This window comes from Equus asinus, chromosome 20 (assembly GCF_041296235.1).
Source record: "Equus asinus isolate D_3611 breed Donkey chromosome 20, EquAss-T2T_v2, whole genome shotgun sequence".
NCBI classification, from domain to species: domain Eukaryota; kingdom Metazoa; phylum Chordata; class Mammalia; order Perissodactyla; family Equidae; genus Equus; species Equus asinus.
This window is the reverse complement of record NC_091809.1, coordinates 72728341-72749710: the sequence shown is the minus strand read 5'-3', so window position 1 is coordinate 72749710 and position 21370 is coordinate 72728341. Positions and strand designations below refer to the sequence as shown.

At 42.5% G+C, this 21370-nt stretch overlaps 1 protein-coding gene across 11 annotated transcripts in view; it reads left to right on the top strand.

Annotated features, from left to right (window-relative positions):
- The first annotated feature begins 1609 nt into the window (after positions 1–1609).
- Positions 1610–21370, top strand: part of PRSS23 (serine protease 23) — a 23791-nt gene continuing 4030 nt past the window's right edge. The window contains exons 1-4 of one of the 11 annotated variants that reach the window (XM_044752464.2): positions 15852–16117; positions 17476–17600; positions 17929–17989; positions 18478–18545. Coding sequence is in view for 1 of the 11 variants with exons in the window: in XM_014868016.3 (XP_014723502.2) it covers positions 16047–16117 (71 nt within the window). In the remaining 10 variants the exon portion in view is untranslated. Of the gene's footprint in view, positions 2143–15758; positions 16246–16508; positions 16673–17475; positions 17601–17928; positions 17990–18477; positions 18546–21370 lie in introns of those variants that run through there. The other 10 variants (XM_014868020.3, XM_070490501.1, XM_070490500.1 and 7 more) reach the window with 10 other exon arrangements.

The window sequence follows — 21370 nt, the reverse complement described above, 5'->3', positions numbered from 1 at the left end:
GTGACTAACAGTTCTCTTTGAACCATGTTAATAGACACAATAACACACATTTAAGTAGTGTGTTACAGTTTCCAGAATGCTTCTAGAGACATTACTTCATTCCTGTTTCACATCCCTGTGAGATCAGTAGGGCAGGAATCATCAGCCCAGTTTTATCAATAAGGAAAAGGTAACACCTAGGAGAGGCTAAGCAACTAAGAAGTTTCCATAACTAACTAGATGACAGAACTGGGACTAAACTCCAAGATTTCTGACCCCTAGTCCAGAGCTCTTCCAATTATTCCGTGCTACTTACCTTAGGCTATCTAAGGTAACTTCATTCCCTTGTGATTGGTTGATTTAGCAAAGGACTAATGACCACTGAATTCTGTCCATTGTGATATGAGGAGAGGTCTGGAAAGAGGTATAATTTTCCTTCTTCTAAGAGAGAGACAAAGGAAGAGTAGCTTCCTTTTTTTTCTCCTGGATGAAATTGTGTATGACATTTGCTCATTATTTCTCCCTCCGCTTTGCCACAAGCTTGGGCAGAGCCAATGCAGAAGATGGCAGAGCTAAGAGAAGCAGTGATGGAGCCCTAAGTGCCCCTCTCCTGGAGCCACCCCATCTCTGAACTTCTTGATATGTGACATAATCAATTTCTTCATTATCATTTAAGCCAGCATGAGTCAGGGTTTTCCATGACTTGTATCTGAAATAATCCTAACAGAAACAATATGGGAAACTTTATGATGTATGGATTCAGGGTAGAGTCCTGGGTTTGAATCTCCTCTCCACCACTTCAAAGTGGGAATGTTACTTAACTATTTGGAGCCTCAGGTTCTTAATAGTAAAAATAGGGGCACATGTTCCTACTGCTCAGGGTTATTTGGTCAAATGCAATAAGTAACGGGAAGGGTCTGGTACATGGTAGACAACAGATAGCCATTATTGTCAAGATGAACTCTAACTATACCAATTTATAAAAAATATTTTAAAATATTTACATAAAATGATTTTATTGGCCCACTCATCCTTTCTCCTCTAGTCAGGCAGGTATTAGAGTAAATGCAATGTAGGTTGATTCCTAGCAAGCTTAGATCAAGAATACCCAACCTCTGAGTGAACTTCATTTTCCTGAAGCTTTGAGATCATTGGGCAGAGGATGAAAGAGTTGATAATAAAATTACAATGGGAGCTGAGGTTAGGGGGCTGCTACCAAGGCTGGAATTTGCCTTGAAGTCAGCAATCAACCCTTCAAAGAGTAGTCTAACAAATCAAAGACTTGTCATTTATTTGTTTTTAATTTTCCTGCCGAAAGGGTTTTAAGGATTTAATAGTTCAATTTTATTGCACTGTTAAAAAAAGAGACATTGCCATCTCTTGTCCTGAAAGAGAAGAAAGCTTGGATAATCTCCTTTTACCAATATGCTATTTATACAACTGTGAGGTCATCACAGTTTAGAACTGAACTGCGCCTTCCTGGGTCGTCCTGGATTGGAGCCAAGTGTCTGTTTTCATTTCAACATTAAAACAAAAAATATCATGTCATCTTGGAATGGTGTCACATTGCTAGGAGGAGCTAATTTTTATCAGCAGCACAATCCCCAAACTACTCTGTTACCTATTATCCCTCTGTTTGATGGAGCGGACCCACTGCTTATCTGGAGAGTATGCCCTCACTCTGGCTGTACACAGTTGTCCAAACAGGGCCTCAGCCAGCCTTGAGGAAAGAGACAAAACCCTGTGTGCTCCGGGAAAAACCAGAGGCCCCAAGCTCTGGACCCTAGGAGAGTGTGAGGCTTGTGGGCATAGCAACTTCAGAGTCATTTATTAAGTTTTGGCTTATGTCTTGATTTTCCAGGGACAGGAATGCTATTATGAACAACTCCTTATAAGTCACACAGGATCTAGAGGCTAAGTGTTCTCACTAATTTCAGTCTGCCGGAAACCCAGATAAAAAGTCACTCCTCCTTGAAGGAAGTCTCTACCTGCAGCTGCTGGTGTCAGTACTGGAATCTCCTCCCAGCGTGACCTTCATTGCTTCTGTCAGGGTGACAGCCTCCCCAGAACTGTCACCATCCAAACTCGCCCTTCCTCCAAGAGCAGAAGCTGCAGCGGAGGGCACCTGTGCAGCCACCAGCTCTGACATCTACTTGCCTTCATGTGAGTAAGTCCCACCTCACCCCTCAGCTCCTATGAAAGGGCTTCTCTCCAATCCGCCTCCCTCCCTCTTATCAGGCAGAGAGCTAGCCCTCCACAGCGTTCTGCAGCCTTTGAAGTGAACGGAACATGAATGCTTATTCTTGTGGTTTTCCTAATCTGTGTACCAAGGGCTGCAGCGGCAGTGATCCTGTGTTGAAATAAAACGGGATACTGGTCTGAAAGAGCAGGAAGCATATTCCTTTTATAGACAGAAACCTCCTGCTTTACTCTGGAAGTGCCTGTCCTTACCTCACTTTCAAAGTGTGAGAAATCGCTGCCCTTTCCAGGGACAGCTATGGGGTGCTCATCCTGGCAAGCTGGCTTGTTTTTCACTACCTCTCACCTCTACTGAGTTGAAGGAGACCCTAGAGGCCTCAGAGAGTGTCTAAGAAATGCCTGGGCAATCTGCTGAAAGCTGAAAATAAGCCTCCAATTTACCTCTTTGTTGTCTTTTTTCAAGGTCAGATTGGCTGATGATGTCAATCAAAACAGCCAAACTAGCTTCCCTCTTACCTCTGTTCCAAAGGGCTCTCCCTCGCCTATGAGATGTGTAACGGCTACAAATAACCAACACATGATACCTTCCTCAATTAGCTCTCATACTAGCAGCTAACCATAGAGTTGTTATCCTAAAAATAAAACTAATAATAATAATCTGATAATGAGTAGCTAACATAATTAGAGAATTAGGCCCATACAACATAGGGACATTTTGATGCATTTCCTAATTTAATCCTCTCTGTAACCCTGTAAGGAGGGTATTGTCACTATCCTATTTTGCAAATGAGGAAGCAGGCTTTCCCAGGGTGTTGTCTCTTCTGTCCGCCTCCCTCCCAGCGGCCTCCACCCTTCCCCGCCCTGCCCTGTGCCCAGAGGCTGACTGAGCCTTACAGCCTGCACAACCCGGCCCCCTTGTGAGCTGACTTTGGCAGGCCTGAGAGATCAGAGGGTGGGAGGAGAAGAAGTCTTTCCGGCTCCCTCCCTTCTTGGGCACCAGATTCCTCCCAAGAATTCCTCCACGGACTGCTTATCTCCTCCCATAGGCCCCCTCCCTGGTGCTCACGCTCCCTGGGCTCCACTACAACGTTTCTTCCCTTCTACCTCCCACCCTAACAGGAGTGGGGGCTTCCCCCTGTTGCTAGATCCTAGGTGATTCTCTCTGTTTGTCCCCTCAAGCCTGTCTTCACTTCCATAAGTAGCCACTTCATTAAAGTCTCTTCATTTGAACGAATCTAGAGCAAATTGTGCTGCTGACAAGTCACTGACTGGTACACCCAGCAAAAGAGGTGCAGACCAGAGGTTCAACCCCACAGTATTTGGTAATAGGAGAGAGGAAAGGTGCACTGATAGCAAAAGAAATGACATTAGAAGAGCCATCAGCAAGTTGTAGAGAGTGTTATGGGAAATTGAAGGCCAACAAAAGTACTTTGTAGAAGATGTGACATTAAAAAAACAAGTAGATGGCCATTAAAAAAACAAGTAGAATTGAGACAGGTGGCTAGGAAGGAAAGAGTTTCAAATACCTACAAAGGCATTGAGGCAAAAAAGCACACCACATGCCAGGAACAGAAGGGGTTCAGTCCCAGAGGTGGAGTGAGCTCGTGGATGGGGTTTGTCTCCTGTTCTGTGAAATGTTACTACCATATTGAAAAAAAGATTCCACTGTCAAATAAGAGTGGGTAACTTTGAGATAAATGAGCTTAACGAGGTTTCTTTACTCAGGACTTCTCAGAGCAGGAATGTTAATATGCATATTTTGTTACTTTTTTCATGGACAATCTATTAACATCTTCCAGAAGTGTGGATGCAAATAAAGTATGGGAAACACAAGTTGTCCAATAGGATTCTACAGTCCTGTGGAAGTCCGTGGCATATTAATTCAGCGTGATCAAGGTTGCCCCAGGGAGAGAAGCTCAAGGCATCCTGCCCTACATACCCACCTGTATCATCCTATGGGAAGTATAGGACGTCATGACCTGATCAGATCTGATTCTTATCAAAAGTTATAGGACCACCCAATAGCCAGACCCCACCTACACTGATAACATTTTAATGACATTTTTAACATAATCTTTCCTTTGTCTTATAAAGAGAGAACTCACATACCCATGCCTTATAAATTTAGCCCTACCCTCAACCCATGCCTGCAGCTCTTCACTGCCCATGGGTCTTGTCCCCATGCTATTCTCTGAATAAAGGAGCACTACTACCAGACCTTGAGTATCCAAGAAATCTTTTGACTCCTTGGCTCGCAGAGCCCACATCAAGAGCACACTGTGGCAGGAGCCTGCCCGGTGGTGCAGTGGTTAAGTTCACACATTCCGCTTTGGCTGCCCAGGGTTCACTGGTTCAGATCCCGGGTGCAGACATGGCACCACTTGGCATACCATTCTGTGGCAGGCATCCCACATATAAAGTAGAGGAAGATGGGCATGGATGTTAGCTCAGGGACAGTCTTCCTCAGCAAAAAGAGGAGAATTGGCAGCAGCTGGCTAAGGGCTAATCTTCCTCAAAAAAAAAAATAGAGCACACTGTGGCAGCCAGAATTCAGAGCATATTCCAAAGGGTTCTGTAGGAAATTAGTGGTGTGGGGACTGGAATTGGCCACCCCAAGATATGTCTCTTTGGCATGAGGATTGTTTGGGGCTGGTTGCTTTGCAGACAGGGAAGGAGGCTCTGAGGGGTGGAACTTGCTTGCCCTTTGTTAGGAGACATTTACATTGTAAAGGAAATCTCCATCTATAAAGGTGCCTCCCTCTCATACCAGGAAGAAGAAAGGAGATGACCTTCTCTCTAGAAACTCTTAATCAATGCCAAAGGCAAGGACTTAAATCTGCATTTTGCTTACTCCCCCTCCCAAGGTTGGCATTTCTTTAAGGGTTAAGCATCTTTCCTTAGGCTAGGAACTGATTGCTGTGCTCACCTGTGACCACCCAGCTTGAGACAATAGACTTGCCTCCTGCTACGCCCACCGAGATAGCAGACCCACTATCTGCTGTGTCCATCAAGCACTGTGCCGACAGGGCAATCTTGTGACTATTGTGGGAGGGACATTTCAATCATATGTGAAACAGCCTGTTTGGGGGTATATAACCACTCTGTGCACCCCACTTCTTTGGTGCCCTTTCTTCCTTTGGGAAGAAAGGCCCTGAGCCATGGTCCTCATAAAGCTTTGTTTAATTTTCTCTTGCTATTCTGTCTCATGTGAATTTAATTCGTTCTCTGGCCAGATGAACCCACATTTAGGTAGAGGAAACTTCTTCCTCCTCTACAGTGGGAATGTCACAAGTCATGAACAAATGACACCTTGAATGCCGTCATGCAGCCATAGCATGAGTACTGCAATGTAATTAGCAAGGCCAAGTGGAAATTGAATTTGCTATGTTCTCATCACCCACAAGGAAAGAATGGTGAATGGGCATCAAACAGAAACTCAGATTCATATCCTGGAAAATATTGGAGCCCCAGTGGTAAAATTTCACATACAGTGTGCCCTGCTTTTAGTGGCTGGCAAACCAAATTATTTCAGACCTGATATTTTAACCTAATTAGAATTTTACTTATTAATTTATTTAATCATTTATTAAATAAATGTTAATTGAACCTTTACTATGAGCCAGGCTCTCTGCTAGACTACAGAGGAAAACCATAAAAACTAGAAAGAAAAACAAGACAGAGTTCCTGCTCATAAATAAGGAGCTTTGGACCATTTGAGGTTGAACATGTAAATATATAATTACAATGTAAGATATAATTTCAATACAATTCTCTGAAAACACAGAGAATGAACTTGCATATCCAGCAATGAAGGGTTTGGAAGCCTTCAGAAGAGAGCTGATATTAGAGCTTGAAGGATGAGTAGAATTTGCCAGAGGAAAAAGGAGAAACCTCATGAAAGACACTGAATTTGAATATCCAGACCCCACATTTAACCACATAAAAGCTTATTCCTTATAAGACAGAAAAGATAGAATCCAATATTTGTGGATAAATATAAACATAAATTAAAAACAAAAGAATTTCCCAAAAATGCTCCTTAAAGTTATAGGGACTTTGGAGAAAATTTTATAACATAAATGTAAAGAGAATATCAAAAGATTATTAAAGTCTATTTCAAGGCCAGTGGCTTTGCTGCCTCTCCTTGAGTTAAAGGAAGAAAAAATTCTTAATTTTCTCTTTTGTTCTTGATCATGGGGTCCATGCAAGTTACAGTACATCAGAGAAGCCCAGTGCTGGCCTCTGGGGACCTTCTGAATTTGACCAGAGAAAATAAGAAACATGCAGCTATTTAAAATGTTTCTAATTTTCAGTTTAGAATAGTGCCCACAGTATACAGGAAATTGCTAGTACCAAAGCCTGTTTTTCTTCCTGATAATTTTCAATGGTTGTATTCTTTTAAGTGGGATTAGAATAAGGTTTTTCCTTGCTGTGCAGCTTTTTTTTTAGGGTACCGTGAGTACCAACGTGACAATTTAACCCTACAACTACTTTATATATTAAGCTTTTATATATTATAACCTTACATGTTTATATTCAGAGTGTGCCAACTACTTATATTTCCAAACATTTAAAATGAGTAATCTATACTTAACAAAAACAGGAATTTGTAAAAAGTTTTCAGTCCAATACAAATAAATCTGTTTTGTTATAGAGTGTTGTAAAGTCTTTTTTAGTGGTTCTTTTTGTTAGCTCTTTTTTTTTAAATTATGGGAGTTTGTTGTGGTTTTGTTTTTACCATGTAAGATTTTAAATCCACCATCATAAGGGAAAAAATTTGGCTTTTCCCTTAAAACACTGACAAATGTATAGACCTGCAATATTAGTGATTCAACAGAGGTTTGTTGAATGAATGAATGAACTGATAGTGCCATAAGAGAGGCAAGAGGAAGACAAAAAAAATACAGTCCCGGCTCCCATTTGAATCTGTAATTTTTCCTAAATTCAACACTAAGAAACTCTCTGTTGTTTACAGACCAGACCTATGACAAGAAGATTTGGGGGTTGAACAAGAGTCCTGAGACAAATTTCTTCTTAGAAGGCTGGGATTAAACTTTTTAGCATTGATAATATAACAATTTGATTCATTCACTTGTTCATTCATTCATTCAATAATTTTTTAGTATTTATTGAGTATTCACAGTAGTAGTGATAATAATAATAATATTAACAATAGGTAATGCCAATTTAGAATTTGTTATGTGCTGAGCCCTGTGCCATGTGCTTTGTACTGTATACAGCCCTGAATTAGCCCCATTGTACAGATGAGAAAAGTGAGGTGAAGAAAGTCACATAACGCACTCATGGTCATCAAGCTACCAAATTGAGTTGAAGTCAGTCTGTTTGGAATTCCATCTTCTTCAATACCCAGGACCCCATGATAGGGGTGCCCTGTGATAAAAACATGTGCATTGTCCTCCTGTGAGAATTAGAATGTCTTGGCCTGACCTGTGGCTGAGTGGTTAAAGTTCTGTTCACTCTGCTGCGGAGGGCTAGGTTCCGAGTTTGGATCCTGGGTGCAGACCTACTCCATTCACCAGCCATACTGTGGAGGTGCCCCACATATAAAAAAATAGAGGAGGGGGGTCATCTCAGTAACTGCAGCAGCTAAGTTCGCACATTCCACTTTGGCAGCCTAGAGTTCACCGCTTTGGATCCCAGGTACAGACCTGCACACCGCTCATCAAGCCACGCTGCGGCAGGTATCCCACATATAAAATAGAGGAAGGTAGGCACGGATGTTAGCTCAGGGCCAGTCATCCTCAAAAAAAAAAAAAAATAGAGGAAGCTGGGTGCAGATGGTAGCTCAGGGCTAATCTTCTTCAAGCAAAAAAGGAGGAGGATTGGCAGCGGATATTAGCTCAGGGAGAATCTTCCTTAGCAAAAAGAAAAAACAATTACAATGTCATAGACTCAAAGCTGTAAGAGTAAGTCATCTAAGCTCTCTTTTTATAGATAAGAAATCAAGGCCAGTAAGTGAGGTGATTTACCCAAGGTCACAGCCAGGTTTAGAACACCCTCCCCCCACCCACAATCCCCTGTGTTGTCTCTCATTTCAATTCTCTTTTCACTCACTACAGGAGCAGAAAACCCCCACGTATTGAGTAAACTACTAGATCAATATTATCACAACAGAAATAAGAAACCATGTAGGAATGATTTTTAAATATGTAAATTTGTCCCCTTAGAAGTAATCCTCAATGATAACTTTCAAACTGACTTAAATTGTTGAAGCTGCATTCAAATCTTGGCCTCATGAAAATGAAGCACTAAGAATGAGTTTTGCAGTTTAGAGTTGGTATTGGGTCTCTCATCTCTCTGCCACCTTAAGTTTCCAATTATCTTTCAGCCCCATCTGCTCTGCTGCTCTGAGGCCATTTAACAGACCATTATGAAGTGACTGCACAACTGGAACAAAAGCAAGATAGAATTAAAGGAGGTTTAGGGCTGGAGCGACATCAGCAACTGATTCAATGTCCTTGTCATAAGCTCAAGAAAAGGCAGGACTGGGGAGTCAGGTGTGGGAAGCAATACAACACAATGAGCCTGGTGAAAGAATGGGACAGATAGGGAAGAAGTCCCAGTTGTCTCACTTACTAGTATAGCACTGGGTGTCCTGTTTAACCACTTGGGACCTCAGTCTCCTCATCTGCAAAATGGGGAGAATCATAGTCCCTATTTTTCTGTTTGTCTTGAAGATTATGTGGGGACTGCTCTTGGTCATGCCAAAATATGTCTCTTTGGCATGAGGATTATTTGGGACAGGGAAGGAGGCTCTGAGGAGTGGAACTTGTTTGCCTTTTGTTAAGAGACATTTACATTGTAAAGGAAACCTCTACCTGTAAAGGTGCCTCCCTCTCTGCACCAGGAAGAAGAAATGTGATGACCTTATCTCTAGAAACTCTTAATCAATGCCAAAGGCAAGGACTTAAATCTGCATACCAATCTTATTCCTGTTTCTGGTAACCTCCTGTAACTGACTCCTCCCACCCCCAAAATCCTCCTTTGTCTTTTGCTAGATATGATATTTAAGTGGGTGCTTCAGCCATTTTGGCAAGTTGCTCAGCTTGCCTGACCTCTCCCATGTATACATGTTATAAAGCTTTGTTTGATTTTCTCCTGCTATTCTGTCTCATGTGAATTTTATTCGTTCTCCAACCAGACGAACCCAGACAGGGTAGAGGAAATGTCTTTCTCCCCTACAATTACATGCAATAAAGTCTATTCCACACTACCTGGCACAGAGTATGCACTCAATAAACATAGCTATAACTATTACAATCCAGTCCTAGTTCTGCCCCTTCCATTCACCCATTGATTTTCTTGTTTATACAGTAGAGAAACACACTGAGATAATGTATGTTAAAACCTTGCTCAGATCTTCATCCTTTGAGCTTCTGCTCAAATTCTGCCATCTCATGGAAGCCTTCAGCACCTGTGAGAGTGGGAATTAATGATTCTCTCTTCCATGCTTTCTGGCTGTACCCTGATCCAGCCTGTATCTCACTGTCTCCTGTATTTGATTTTGTTTTGTTTACATCCATAGCATAAATTCCTTGAGGAGAAGGACATCTGCTCTCTCTCTCCCACAGTCCCTGTAAAGTCACCTTATACAGAATGACACTCAGTAGACATAGGGGCCTTGCCCTGAATGCATTTTGTAGAATTATTTTATTTAGTTCATATTCGTTTATAACATTGTGTAATTTCAGGTGTACATTATTATATATCAGTTTCTGTATAGACTGCATCTTGCTTACCACCAATAGTCTAGTTTTCATCCATCTCCAAACGTATGTGCCCCTTTACCCCTTTTGCCCTCGCCTCAGCCCCTTCTCCTCTGGTAACTGCTAATCTGTTCTCTACATCCATGTGTTTGTTTATCTTCCACCTATGAGTGAAATCATAGAGTGCTTGTCTTTCTCTGTCTAGCTTATTTTACTTAACATAATACCCTTGAGGTCCATCCATGTTGTTGCAAATGGGACGATTTTGTCTTTTATATGGCTGAGTAGTATTCCATTGTATGTATATACCACAGCTTCTTTATCCATTCATCAGTTGATGCGCACTTGGGGTGCTTCCACATCCTGGCTATTGTGAATAATGCTGCAGTGAGCATAGCGGCACATAAGTCTCTTTGAATTGTTGATTTCAAGTTCTTTGGATAAATACCCCAGAGTAGGATAGCTGGATCATATGGTAGTTCTATTTTTAATTTTTTCAGAAATCTCCATGATGTTTTGCATAGTGGCTGCACCAGTTTGCATTCCCATCAGCTGTGTATGAGGGTTCCCTTTTCTCCACATCCTCCCCAACATTTTTTATTTCTTGTCTTGTTAATTATAGTCATTCTGACAGGTGTAAGGTGAAATCTCATTATAGTTTCGATTTGCATTTCCCTAATACTGAGCGATGTTGAACATCTTTTCATGTGCCTGTTGGCTATCTGTTTATCTTCTTTGGAAAGATGTCTGTTGATATCCTTTGCCCCTTTTTTGATCAGGTTGTTTGGTTTTTTTGTTGTTGAGTTGATGAGTTCTTTTTTATTTTGAAAATTAACCCCTTGTCAGATATATGATTTGCAAATATTTTCTCCCAGTTTGTGGGTCGTCTTTTTGTTGTGTTAATGGTTTCCTTTGCTTTGCGGAAGCTTTTTAGTCTGATGTAGTCCTGTTTAGTTTTTCTTTTGTTTCCCTTGCCTGAGTAGACATGGTATTTTAAAAGATTCTGCTAAGACCCATGTCAAAGAGTGTACTGCCTATATTTTCTTCCAGGAGTTTTATGGTTTCAGGTCTTATATTTAAGTCTTTAATCCATTTTGAGTTAATTTTTGTATATGGTGTAAGATGATGGTGTACTATCATTCTTTTGCATGTGGCTGTCCAGTTTTCCCAACACCATTCATTGAACAGACATTCCTTTCTCCATTGTATGTTCTTGGCTCCTTTGTTGAAGATTAGCTGGCCATAGATGTATGGTTTTATTTCTGGGTTTTCACTTCTGTTCCATTGATCTGTGTGTCTGTTTTTCTGCCAGAACCATGATTTTTTTATTAGTATAGCTTTGTTGTATATTTTAAAGTCAGAGCCTGTGATGCCTCCAGCTTTGCTCTTTTTTCTCAGGATTGCTTTGACTATTTGGGGCCTTTTGTTGTTCCATATAAATTTTAGGATTCTTTGCTCTATTTCTGTGAAGAATCCTATTGGGATTCTGATTGGGATTGTATTGAATCTGAAGATTGCTTTAGGTAATAAGGACATTTTAACTATGCTTGTTCTTCCAATCCATTAGCATGGAATATCTTTCCATTTCTTTATGCCTTTTTCCATTTCTTTTAGTAATGTCTTATAGTTTTCAGTGTGTAGGTCTTTCATTTCCTTGCTTAAATTTATTCCTAGAAATTTTATTCTTTTTGTCACAATTGTAAATGGGATCCTATTCTTGACTTCTCTTTTTGCTAGTTCGTTATTAGTGTATAGAAATGCAACTGACTTTTTAAGTTGATATATACAACATCCCATCCAAAATCAGCAGGTTACACATCCTTCTCAAAGCACATAGAACATTCTCAAAGATAGACAATATTTTGGGACAAGGCACACCTCAATAAACTTAAGAAGATTGAAATTATATCACACATCTTTTCTGATCACAATGCTGTGAAACTAGAAATCAACCACAAGAAAAAAGCTGGGAAAGTCGCAAATATGTTGGGACTAAGCAACATGCTACTGAACAACCATTGAATCAATGAAGAAATCAAAGGAGAAATCAAAAAACACCTGGACACAAGTGAAAATGAAAACATAATATACCAACTCTTATGGGATGCAGCAAAAGCAGTACCAAGAGTGAAATTTATAGCAATACAGGCATCCCTCAACAAACAAGAAAAATCTCAAATAAGTAATCTTAAACTACACCTAACAGAACTAGAAAAAGAAGAACAAACAAAGCCTAAAGTCAGCAGCTGAAGGAAAATAATAATTAGAGCAGAAATAAATAAATGAAATAGAGACTTAAAAAGACAGTAGAAAGGATCAATGAAACTAAGAGCTGGTTCTTTGAGAAGAGAAGCAAAATTGACAAACCCTTAGCCAGAATCACTAAGAAAAAAAGAGAGAAGGCACAAAAAAATAAAATTAAAAATGAAAGAGGAGAAATTATAATGGATACCACAGAAATACAAAGGATTATAAGAGAATGCTATGAAAAACTATATGCCCACAAATTGGATAACCTAGAAGAAATGGATAAATCCTTAGAATCATACAACCTCCCAAAACTAAATCAAGAAGAAATAGGTGCCAGCCTGGTAGAGCAGCGGTTAAGTGCACACGTTCCTCTTTGGCGGCCCAGAGTTCACCAGTTTGGATCCTGGGTGCAGACATGGCACCACTTGGCATGCCATGCTGTGGTAGGCATCCCACATATAAAGTAGAGGAAGATAGGCATGGATGTTAGCTCAGGGCCAGTCTTCCTCAGTGGACAGAGGAGGATTGGCAGCAGTTAGCTCAGGGCTAATTTCCTTCAAAAGAAAAAGAAAAACAAGAAGAAATAGAGAATGTGAGTAGACCAATCACAGTAAAGAGATTGAAACAGTAATCGAAAACCTCCCAAAGAATAAAAATCCAGGACTAGATGGCTTCTCTGGAGAATTCTACCAAACATACAGAGAAGATTAATACCTATTCTTCTCAAACTAATCTGAAAAACTGAAGAAGGCGGGATGCTTCCTAACTCATTCTACAAGGCCATCATTACCCTGATACCAAAACCAGACAAGGACAACACAAGAAAAGAACATTACTTTTTCTTCAGCCAATATAGTTCATCAGCCAATATAGCTGATGAACATAAATGCAAAAAGCCTCAATAAAATATTAGCAAATTGAATACAGCAATATATTAAAAGGACCATACACCATGATCAAGTGGGATTTATACCAGGGATGCAGGGGGATGGTTCAGCATCCACAAATCAATTCATTTGATACATCACATTAACAAAATGAGGAATAAGAATCACACGATCATCTCAATAGATGCAGAGAAAGCATTTGACAAGATCCAACATCCATTTATGATTTTAAAAAATCTCAATAAAATTGATATAGAAGGAAAGTACCTCACTATAATAAAGGCCATATATGACAAGCCCACAGCCAACATCTTACTTGACAGTGAAAAACTGAAAGCCATCCCTCTGAGAACAGGAACAAGACAAGGATACCTGCTCTCACCTCTCTTATTCAACATAGTACTGGAGGTTTTGGCCAGAGCAATTAGGCAAGAAAAAGAAATAAAAGGGATTGGAACTGGAAAGGAAGAAGTAAAATTCTTGCTGTTTGCAGATGACAAGATTCTATGTATAGAAGACCCTAAAGAATCCACCAGAAAACTATTAGGAATAATCAACAACTACAGCAAAGTTGCAGGGTACAAAATCAACAGAATGCATTTTTAAAGACTCAATTGCTATGCCCCTGAAAAGTATTTGAGAATTATGATTACAGAGTTGAACTGAGTTCTTACAAAGAAGTGAGGGTTTGGGGTTTTTTGTTTGTGGGTTGTTTTTTTTTTTTTTTCAGGGAGGGGAGTGGAACAAGTAGAAGAAGAAAAGCAAATATCTATCTAGGCTCAGCATGAGGACACCTGCTATTTACACAGGGCATTTTTCTTGGAGATCAAAGTACTCTACAGATCTGTCGTTGTCCTCATGGCAGTCACAATGACAACCTAAGAGCCAGGGAGTATCTTCTCATTTTGCTGTTGACATCAAGTGGTACTTGTTCAAGCCCTGAGCTCTCGTGGGTCCCCTGTAGTTACAGCTCCTTTGGGTTACTGGGCAATAGGCCTGACACTGGCTGTGGGAGTGGCAATAGGGGAGGGGACCTGCTCTTGGGTCCTTCTGTGCCTCGGTTTCCCTTTCTGAGTGATGGAAATAATTGCCTTGTTCTCATTGATTCTATCGCCCCAAATTGGTTACAATGTAATTTTTTAAACTGCCAGGAAAAATGAGCAATGAACATCAAAGTAGGTTGAGGCGGTGCTGAAAGACCATACCCCAAAGCAAAGCTAAGGCACCTTCTTTTTGCATAACAGATACAACCATAGCTAATATTTATTAAGGGCTTACTGTGTATCGGGCAGTGTGCTAAACACTTTATGTGTATTAATTCATTCAATTCTAAAACAACCCTATGAGGTAGTCCCCATTTCACAGAGGAGGAAACTGAGGCACCGAAAGGTCAAGCCAAAAGCTACTCAGCTAGTCAGTGGCAAAGCCTGGAAGGGTACTCACATGGTCGAGCGGCACTAGTGCACTGTGAATCATGCTGCCGTACTGTCTTCCTGTGGCCACCTCTTTAATTTGGCGCCTAGCACAATGCTGCGCATGTAATCGGTGCTCAGTATTTGTTGAACGGGAATAAAACTAATAAAACTCGAGGCTGGTTGAGAAGCCTCTCTCTTCTTCCCCTCCTTCCAGTTCCACGCCCAGCTCCTCTATTAAAGTAAGATATTTGACTTTTAATCGTGGTTCTCCCACGGGGAGCTACAGACCCTTGGAGAGCCATAATTTAAATTTTTTTCATATTTGTGATTAAAAAGTGAATATCATTAGGATAACTATCTGATACCTAGTACCGCCTTGTGATTTCAGTGCCTGTGTGCTATGTGTTGGCACCAAGAGTCACCATTTCACTATTTATGCTACTAAGAAAGCAAAAGCACAAAGTTATTCTCTAAACGATGTATCAGAGTCAAGGGAAAGCTAAATATTTGCAATGACATAAGGTGTGAGCCAGGGGTGTGGTAGCTGGAACGGAGAAAAGAGGTGAGAAACGTGAGTCAGTACAGGGCACCTCACATCCCATGAGCACGATAGCAGTTGAGTCAGCGTTACTAACTTGAATTTTATAGTTCTGGGAGGAGATTTTTATATTTAATTTATGAATTTGTTTTGGTTTTATTCCAGAGTTGTTCCAAAGCTATAACATCAGTTTATATCTGGTTCTATGTTTACATACAGTAAGGCAACATTTTAAAAGAAAATAATTTAAGTCAAAACTGGGGAAGTCTAAGAAAATGTTGCCCTTAACATGGTAGAGAATATCGGTTTCCCTCACATTTGAGAAACACCACACAATGGCAGGTGTTCCGGCTTCCCCATTTAAAATCCATTGCAAACATACACACGTTAGGTAGTCATTTACACCTCGATGCGAAATAGTATGTTAGCTCCCCGCTTTCTGAAAGTAGGCTTTGATGGGAGAAAGGAAGGCTAAGGGGCTTGATAGGAAAAAAAAAATGTGGCCTCAGTGCAAAATCGTGCCCTACCACTCAATAACTGTGTGGTTTGGGGAAAGTCATTAAACCTCTGTAAACCTCAGGTTCCTCGTCTGTAAAATAGTGGTAATCTGCACCTTCTTCACCACATCCGTCTATATGTAGCTGGTTCACAGAAGGCGCTCAATAAACGGCCATCTATATAAAATAGCGATGTACTGGGGAGAGAACAGAAAGGCTGTAGCCCGAGGTTATTAAAAGGCACAGTCACCTGCCCGGCGAGGGGAAGGCCCCTTGGAGTGACTTAGGAAAGCAGGCCGGCTGGGCGAGGAGGTGGCTCCACCAGCTGGTGCCCTGAGACAGAGCTGAGCCGGTGGGCTCAGCCGCCCGCCTGCCACTCAGAAGCTGCCAAGCCGCCGCCGTGCTCCGGGCCGCACGCACCCATGGGTGCCGTCAGGGATGCGAAGCCTCCGTGGTCCTGCCACCCCAGTGCAGGTTTCCATTCCGCGGAGGCCCCTGAAAGATCGGGTGAAGCGCAACGGAGCCGGGTCACAGCCTAAAAGCTCTCCAAGTGCATGTGGCGTAGGGAGCGCACGGGGTTTTCTGGCAACTCTTCACATTTGCGGAGGGACTCCCGGCGCACGAGGTGTGGCCTGCGTCCCCAGTTCTAGGTTGCGGGGTCGGCCTTGGGGGCACCCGGCCTTGGCCAGTAGGCAGCGGACTGCGGCCGTGAGGGCTCTGAGCTCCCTCAGGAGACTGCGCCGGGCCCCGGGGGTGCGTGGCGTGGGAAGGGTGGCGGCGCGTGGGTCCCGGGCAGGGGAGGGCTCTCCCGGGAGCTGGAGCGGGCTGGCGCCGAGCGGCCCCGGCAGCCGAGTGACGCTGCGCCGCCGGGCCCCACCTGCACGGGGCCGCACGGGCCGGTCCTGCCGGGGGCGCGCGGCGAGGGGAGGGGGCGCGGGCCGCGGGCGCGCGGGGGGCGGGCGGCGGCCGCGCGGCTTCCCCGGAGCCGGAGGCGGGGCGGGCGGGCCGCGGGAGGCGCGGGGGGCGGGCCCGCCCCGCTGCCGGCGCTGCTCGGCCGCCCGCCCGCCGCTCGCACTCGGTGGCGCCGCGGGGCAGGCATGGGAGCCGCGCGCACCCTCCCGGCGCCCACACCTGTCTGAGCGGCGCAGCGAGCCGCGGCCCCGGCGGGCTGCTCGCGCGGGTAAGGACGGGCGCGGCGAGCGCGGAGCGGGGAGGAGCGAGACAAAGGGCCGGGGCGCTCCGCGCGGGGGCTGCGGGCTGCTGGGGGCACCGGAGCCGTCGCCGGGGCCGCCCTCGGAGCCGGAGGGCTGGGACCGCGGGCCTGCCGGGGCTCCGCCAAGGCTCCGGGGCTGCAGGGCATCTGTCTTCACGCAGTGTCTTCCGTGAAGCGGATGGGGAAAACAGGCTTTGAAACTGCTGTCTTGGATGCTGGGTGCTGGGTGGGAGTAGAGAAGGAGCCGGCTCCGGGCAACCTCTCCTCCGGCTGGGGCGATGACAATACCCCCACGCCCTCCACACACACATTCCACCACCCCTTATTTTCCTAGAGTTTTGCATATGTGTATCCCAACAAGGTCTGAATAGTAATATTTAACCCGGGGCACGTGATTGTGAACACACCTTAGCAAGCCAGGAAAGTGCAGCCAACACAGGTTGGGGAATAAGATCTTTTTCTCTGGAGCCTTAGTTGATGACCTTGTGCTTCCCGCAGGGTGCTAACCCTAGAAACTACTGTGTGAACTATCAGCAGTTGTTGGAAGCAACTGTTTCTTCTTTAGCCTGTGGACATTCTCCACAAGTTAACGTTTAAATAAAAGCAAAGAAAAAAAGTTTAAAAAGTGTTTTAAAAGAAGAGGGAGAATTATTTAGATGAAGGAAAACCACCACCACCCCCAATACAAATTTGGTTTGCTTTCGAACACCTCAGGAGAAAGCAGCTGATAAAAATCCTGTTTGTTTTATTGCCCTTTGGGCGACACCCAGGAGACTTCAGAAACAGCCCTGGCTGGCGGAAAGCTCCTGGTTGGTCAGAATCAGTGTTGGGATGAGGCTGGCTTCTCAGTTCCTGAACTGAACTTTAAGGGTCGGTGTGCGCTCCTCAGAGGCAGGTAGGCCGATGCCAGAATCGTCTTCACGTGGTGATGTGGGAAGGAGTTGAATTTACAGTTTGAAATCAGCTGTGGCCAAAAATCAAATGCCAAATTAATAACAGGATATTTATTGCACTTATTTCAGGATCTTGTGCTTAAGAGCATTTAAAATAGGCCTTATAACTGTGTCTCTCAAGAAGTCTCAGTGCACTGGAGGTGCCTTGGGGAGAAAGAAATAAAGTAATGACACAAAAGCCACTCTATTTACTTGTCAAAGTGTTTGTGATCATAGGCACACCGTCTATATTTGAATAGATTGTTTCATTTATATTTTTCCCACTTAAAGTCTAGAGATAACTTCTCATGCCTTTCCTGTGCCAGAACTCAAAAGGAAGCATTTTTCCAAGGTAACTAATATAGATCTCATTTTTTAAATACCGACAGCTTGTTCAGGTAGATGGTGAATGGGGGTGCATTTTTCTGTCTGTAGCGTAAGTGCCAAAGTGCCGATTAGCGAGTCTAAGAACACTGCTGGCCCCAGTCTGCAGCGCTGAATCGTCTCAGGTTCTCCCGCACATCTCTTCTCGTAGATCCCCTAGGACTGAGTCCACTAGGCATTGTTCGTGCATAACTCCCACTGACTCTGGGGAATTCGTTTCTCATGGTCTCACCATTGAAAGTTTTATACTCTGTATTCTTGTTCTGCTGCCAGGTTTGTCCCAGCCTCACTAAGGTAGTTCATTTTGCCTAAAATCTGATAGAGAAGAAGTTACACTTTGACCACAAGATTATGTTTAGGGTGGCTGGATTTATAAATGCCCTGCATTTTTTTTTTTCCTGTACAAGATTGTAATTCTTAAATCATTATGTGATTAGGTCTGTTTTGCTTTAACAGGTTCTGTGACTAGGAGAATGAGAGCAAGCCTGGCTGCAGAGTTTTCACAGAGCTTTGTTCACTTCTAGGTATTTGCTTTAGGCATTAACATGGTTTCACTGTCCAATATCCCTGGCCACAATTCCATGGAAAACCCTTTGTCATCCTTCCAAATGATGTCCGAAACTTTTATCTTCACAAACTTTCCCACTGTTTCTTCCTGTCATTACTGTTTATAGTGGTCACAGGAATTTATACGTTGTACAATAGAGAATGTATTTCCTAACAATTAGATTTTCCCTCCCAATACTTGTTTGCTGTAGGACTTAAGTCGTTTTCTCAGACAGTTGCCCTCTTGAGGAGACCTGCGTTGTTGCAGTTTTGAAGACTAAGGTGCGGACTTGGAGGGAGCAGTCTCAGTGCCCAGTATCCAAGCAAATGATTCTTGTTTGCACCTCCGATAGCGTGCAAAGTCCCTTCACTGTAAGGTTGTTGGTGGGCTTATGAAGTGGTAGCATCCTCATAAAGTACAAACATTTTTAGACAGTGGACAGTGGGACCATGGCTCATACTGAGGGATGGAGCATGGAATGTGTAACCCCCTTGGGAGTCAGATATGCAGAGTTGGAAAAGGAATACAGTTTCCGTATTAGTAAGCGTGGTGAAAAAATATTTGCTTACCTTGATTTTCCATCCTGCTTTGCCATTTAGGTGAAGTGATGCATGCAAATACTTATTTGGGAACTTTAAAATATAGTTATATGTATGAGGAATCCTTATCCAGCAAAGGTTTATTCCTAGAAATGAAATCTTGTGGACCTGAATTTTCTTTGTCCAGATTTAGATATAATGAAGATAAGATTTGGAAATCTTCATTTCCTTTTTAAGATGTGAGTGTTCCAGACAGTTCTATAAGGATAAAGTGATTCATTTGTAAAGGCAAGAGAGAAATTGAAGTTGTGTAACCCTTTTGTTACTTTTCCAGGAGTGAGATTATGAATGCTTTTAATTCCATCTGTTTGCATCCTAAAGTGTTTGTATTTAAATAAACTTAAATGGGCATAGCACCAGCTTACCTGGAGTTTATAAAAATGGAAACAGTGATTATTTGTCTCCTGGGGAATTATTCCATTATCAGGTGAGTTGAGAAATTAATGTAAAGCCACCAACCTAATTTTAAAGCATCACAGTTGTCATTGGTGGTTTATTAATGGAGAAGGGGTCAGGTTAGGACGTGAATGCCTCAGGAAAGGCCCTCATGGGCAGGAGGGTTGGTTCCCCTTCACCCTTTTCTGAGAGCATTCACACCCAGCCATCCCTCCAGTCTCTTCTTGGAAGCTGCCCTCTGCTGGAGGCCTTTTTTCCTTTGCAGACCAATCAGGGAAATCTTGTCCCAGAGAGGCAAGAGATCATCAGGATAAATTTTCCTTTCCTTTTCCCCTGTGCCTCTCCCTTCCGTAATTCCATGCATAAAGGCTCCTGAGCAGTAAATGATGGTGCAGACGCTGTTTGTAAACAGCATAGTGCCTGACCTGGACTTTTGTGTCCCTGGAAAATTATAAAATTAGAGAATCTCGGGCCTGCAAAGACCAGAGCTGAAAAGTCTAGTTAAAGAGGTCATCTGGTTCAGCTCACTATTCAGAACAATTTCTAAACCACGCTAAACTCAGGTTTGGTAAAGGACTGAGCAGTTTAGGAAGCTTGTAACTTGAATACAGATGTCTGTTTAAATCCCTTTGGAAACCTGAGAACACAAAACTTTCCCACTTTCTGGTCAGGTATTTAAAAACCTAATCAATTTGGAATAATTGGATCTGTGTTAGCTTTTAAAAGTCTGCATTTGTTTCTAAATCTGAATTAAAGGTTTTTTTAAAGTAAAATTTCAGAGTTACACAGAAACTTTAATCAAGATATAAAATGTCAGAACAAGGTCTTATCCTAAGTGTTGATAAATAGAGTTTAAGTCATAATACAGGGACGTTGTAAGCAGTGTTTTAAACTAATGGACATTAGTGTTTTTGAGGTATCAGAAAAGTTTATTTCTAAGGAATTAAAGCTTCACCCTGCCCTGTTGGTTTAGCAGACCTTTATTTATAGATGGCCGACTTCTCCTTGACTGGCTAAATGACCAGAATGTAAGTTGTAAGGACTTTGAATTAGTAATATCATTTAATATTCATTAGGTAATATTCTATCAAGAATGTTAATATTCTAGTAATATTATGCAGTAGACTTTTTAGCATCTCTTAAGCATTTGGTGATTTGTAAGTGATCCTAAAGGTCCTTGGCATAGTCATCTGTCATTTTGATGAAGAACAAGTTTGATCCTTTATGTTGAGAGGCTGGAGTGAAGCTGTGGCTAGTGAGAGAGTCTGGCTGACTGCCCAGCACACACGCCCAAGAAAAGACTTTTTCCCATTTCTCCATACCCACTAACCCTCAGGAACTGATTACTAAAACATTGTTTCTTTTTGAAAGACAGACATTAAAAAAAAAGATACGCCTTGGTGGCACTTGTGACATAAGACATGCTTCAGGGCCTTTGAAAGTATTTTTTAAACAGGGGTTCACTATACAGGTGAAGTACTTAGAAAAGTGAAATTAGAGTTAATTTTGCCTGAGAGGGGGTTAATTCATTAAGATAAGGTTCCTAGACAGATTTTTTGAAGTCTATTTGAAGTAATTTCAGACTCTTTCCTGCCATTCTCTTTCCTGGCACCTTTGCCAATGGTCTGTTTTAATGTTTGGATAAATGGATAAAGCTAAAGACAGATGCCACTGGAGCAATTCTGGTGCAACAGATAATTCAAACTCTGTACTGCCAGGATCCAATGAACATACAAATTTCAGATTTGGGATTTGAAGATGCATGCTCTAGATGATAATATGAGCATACTTTAACTCTCATGTTCTT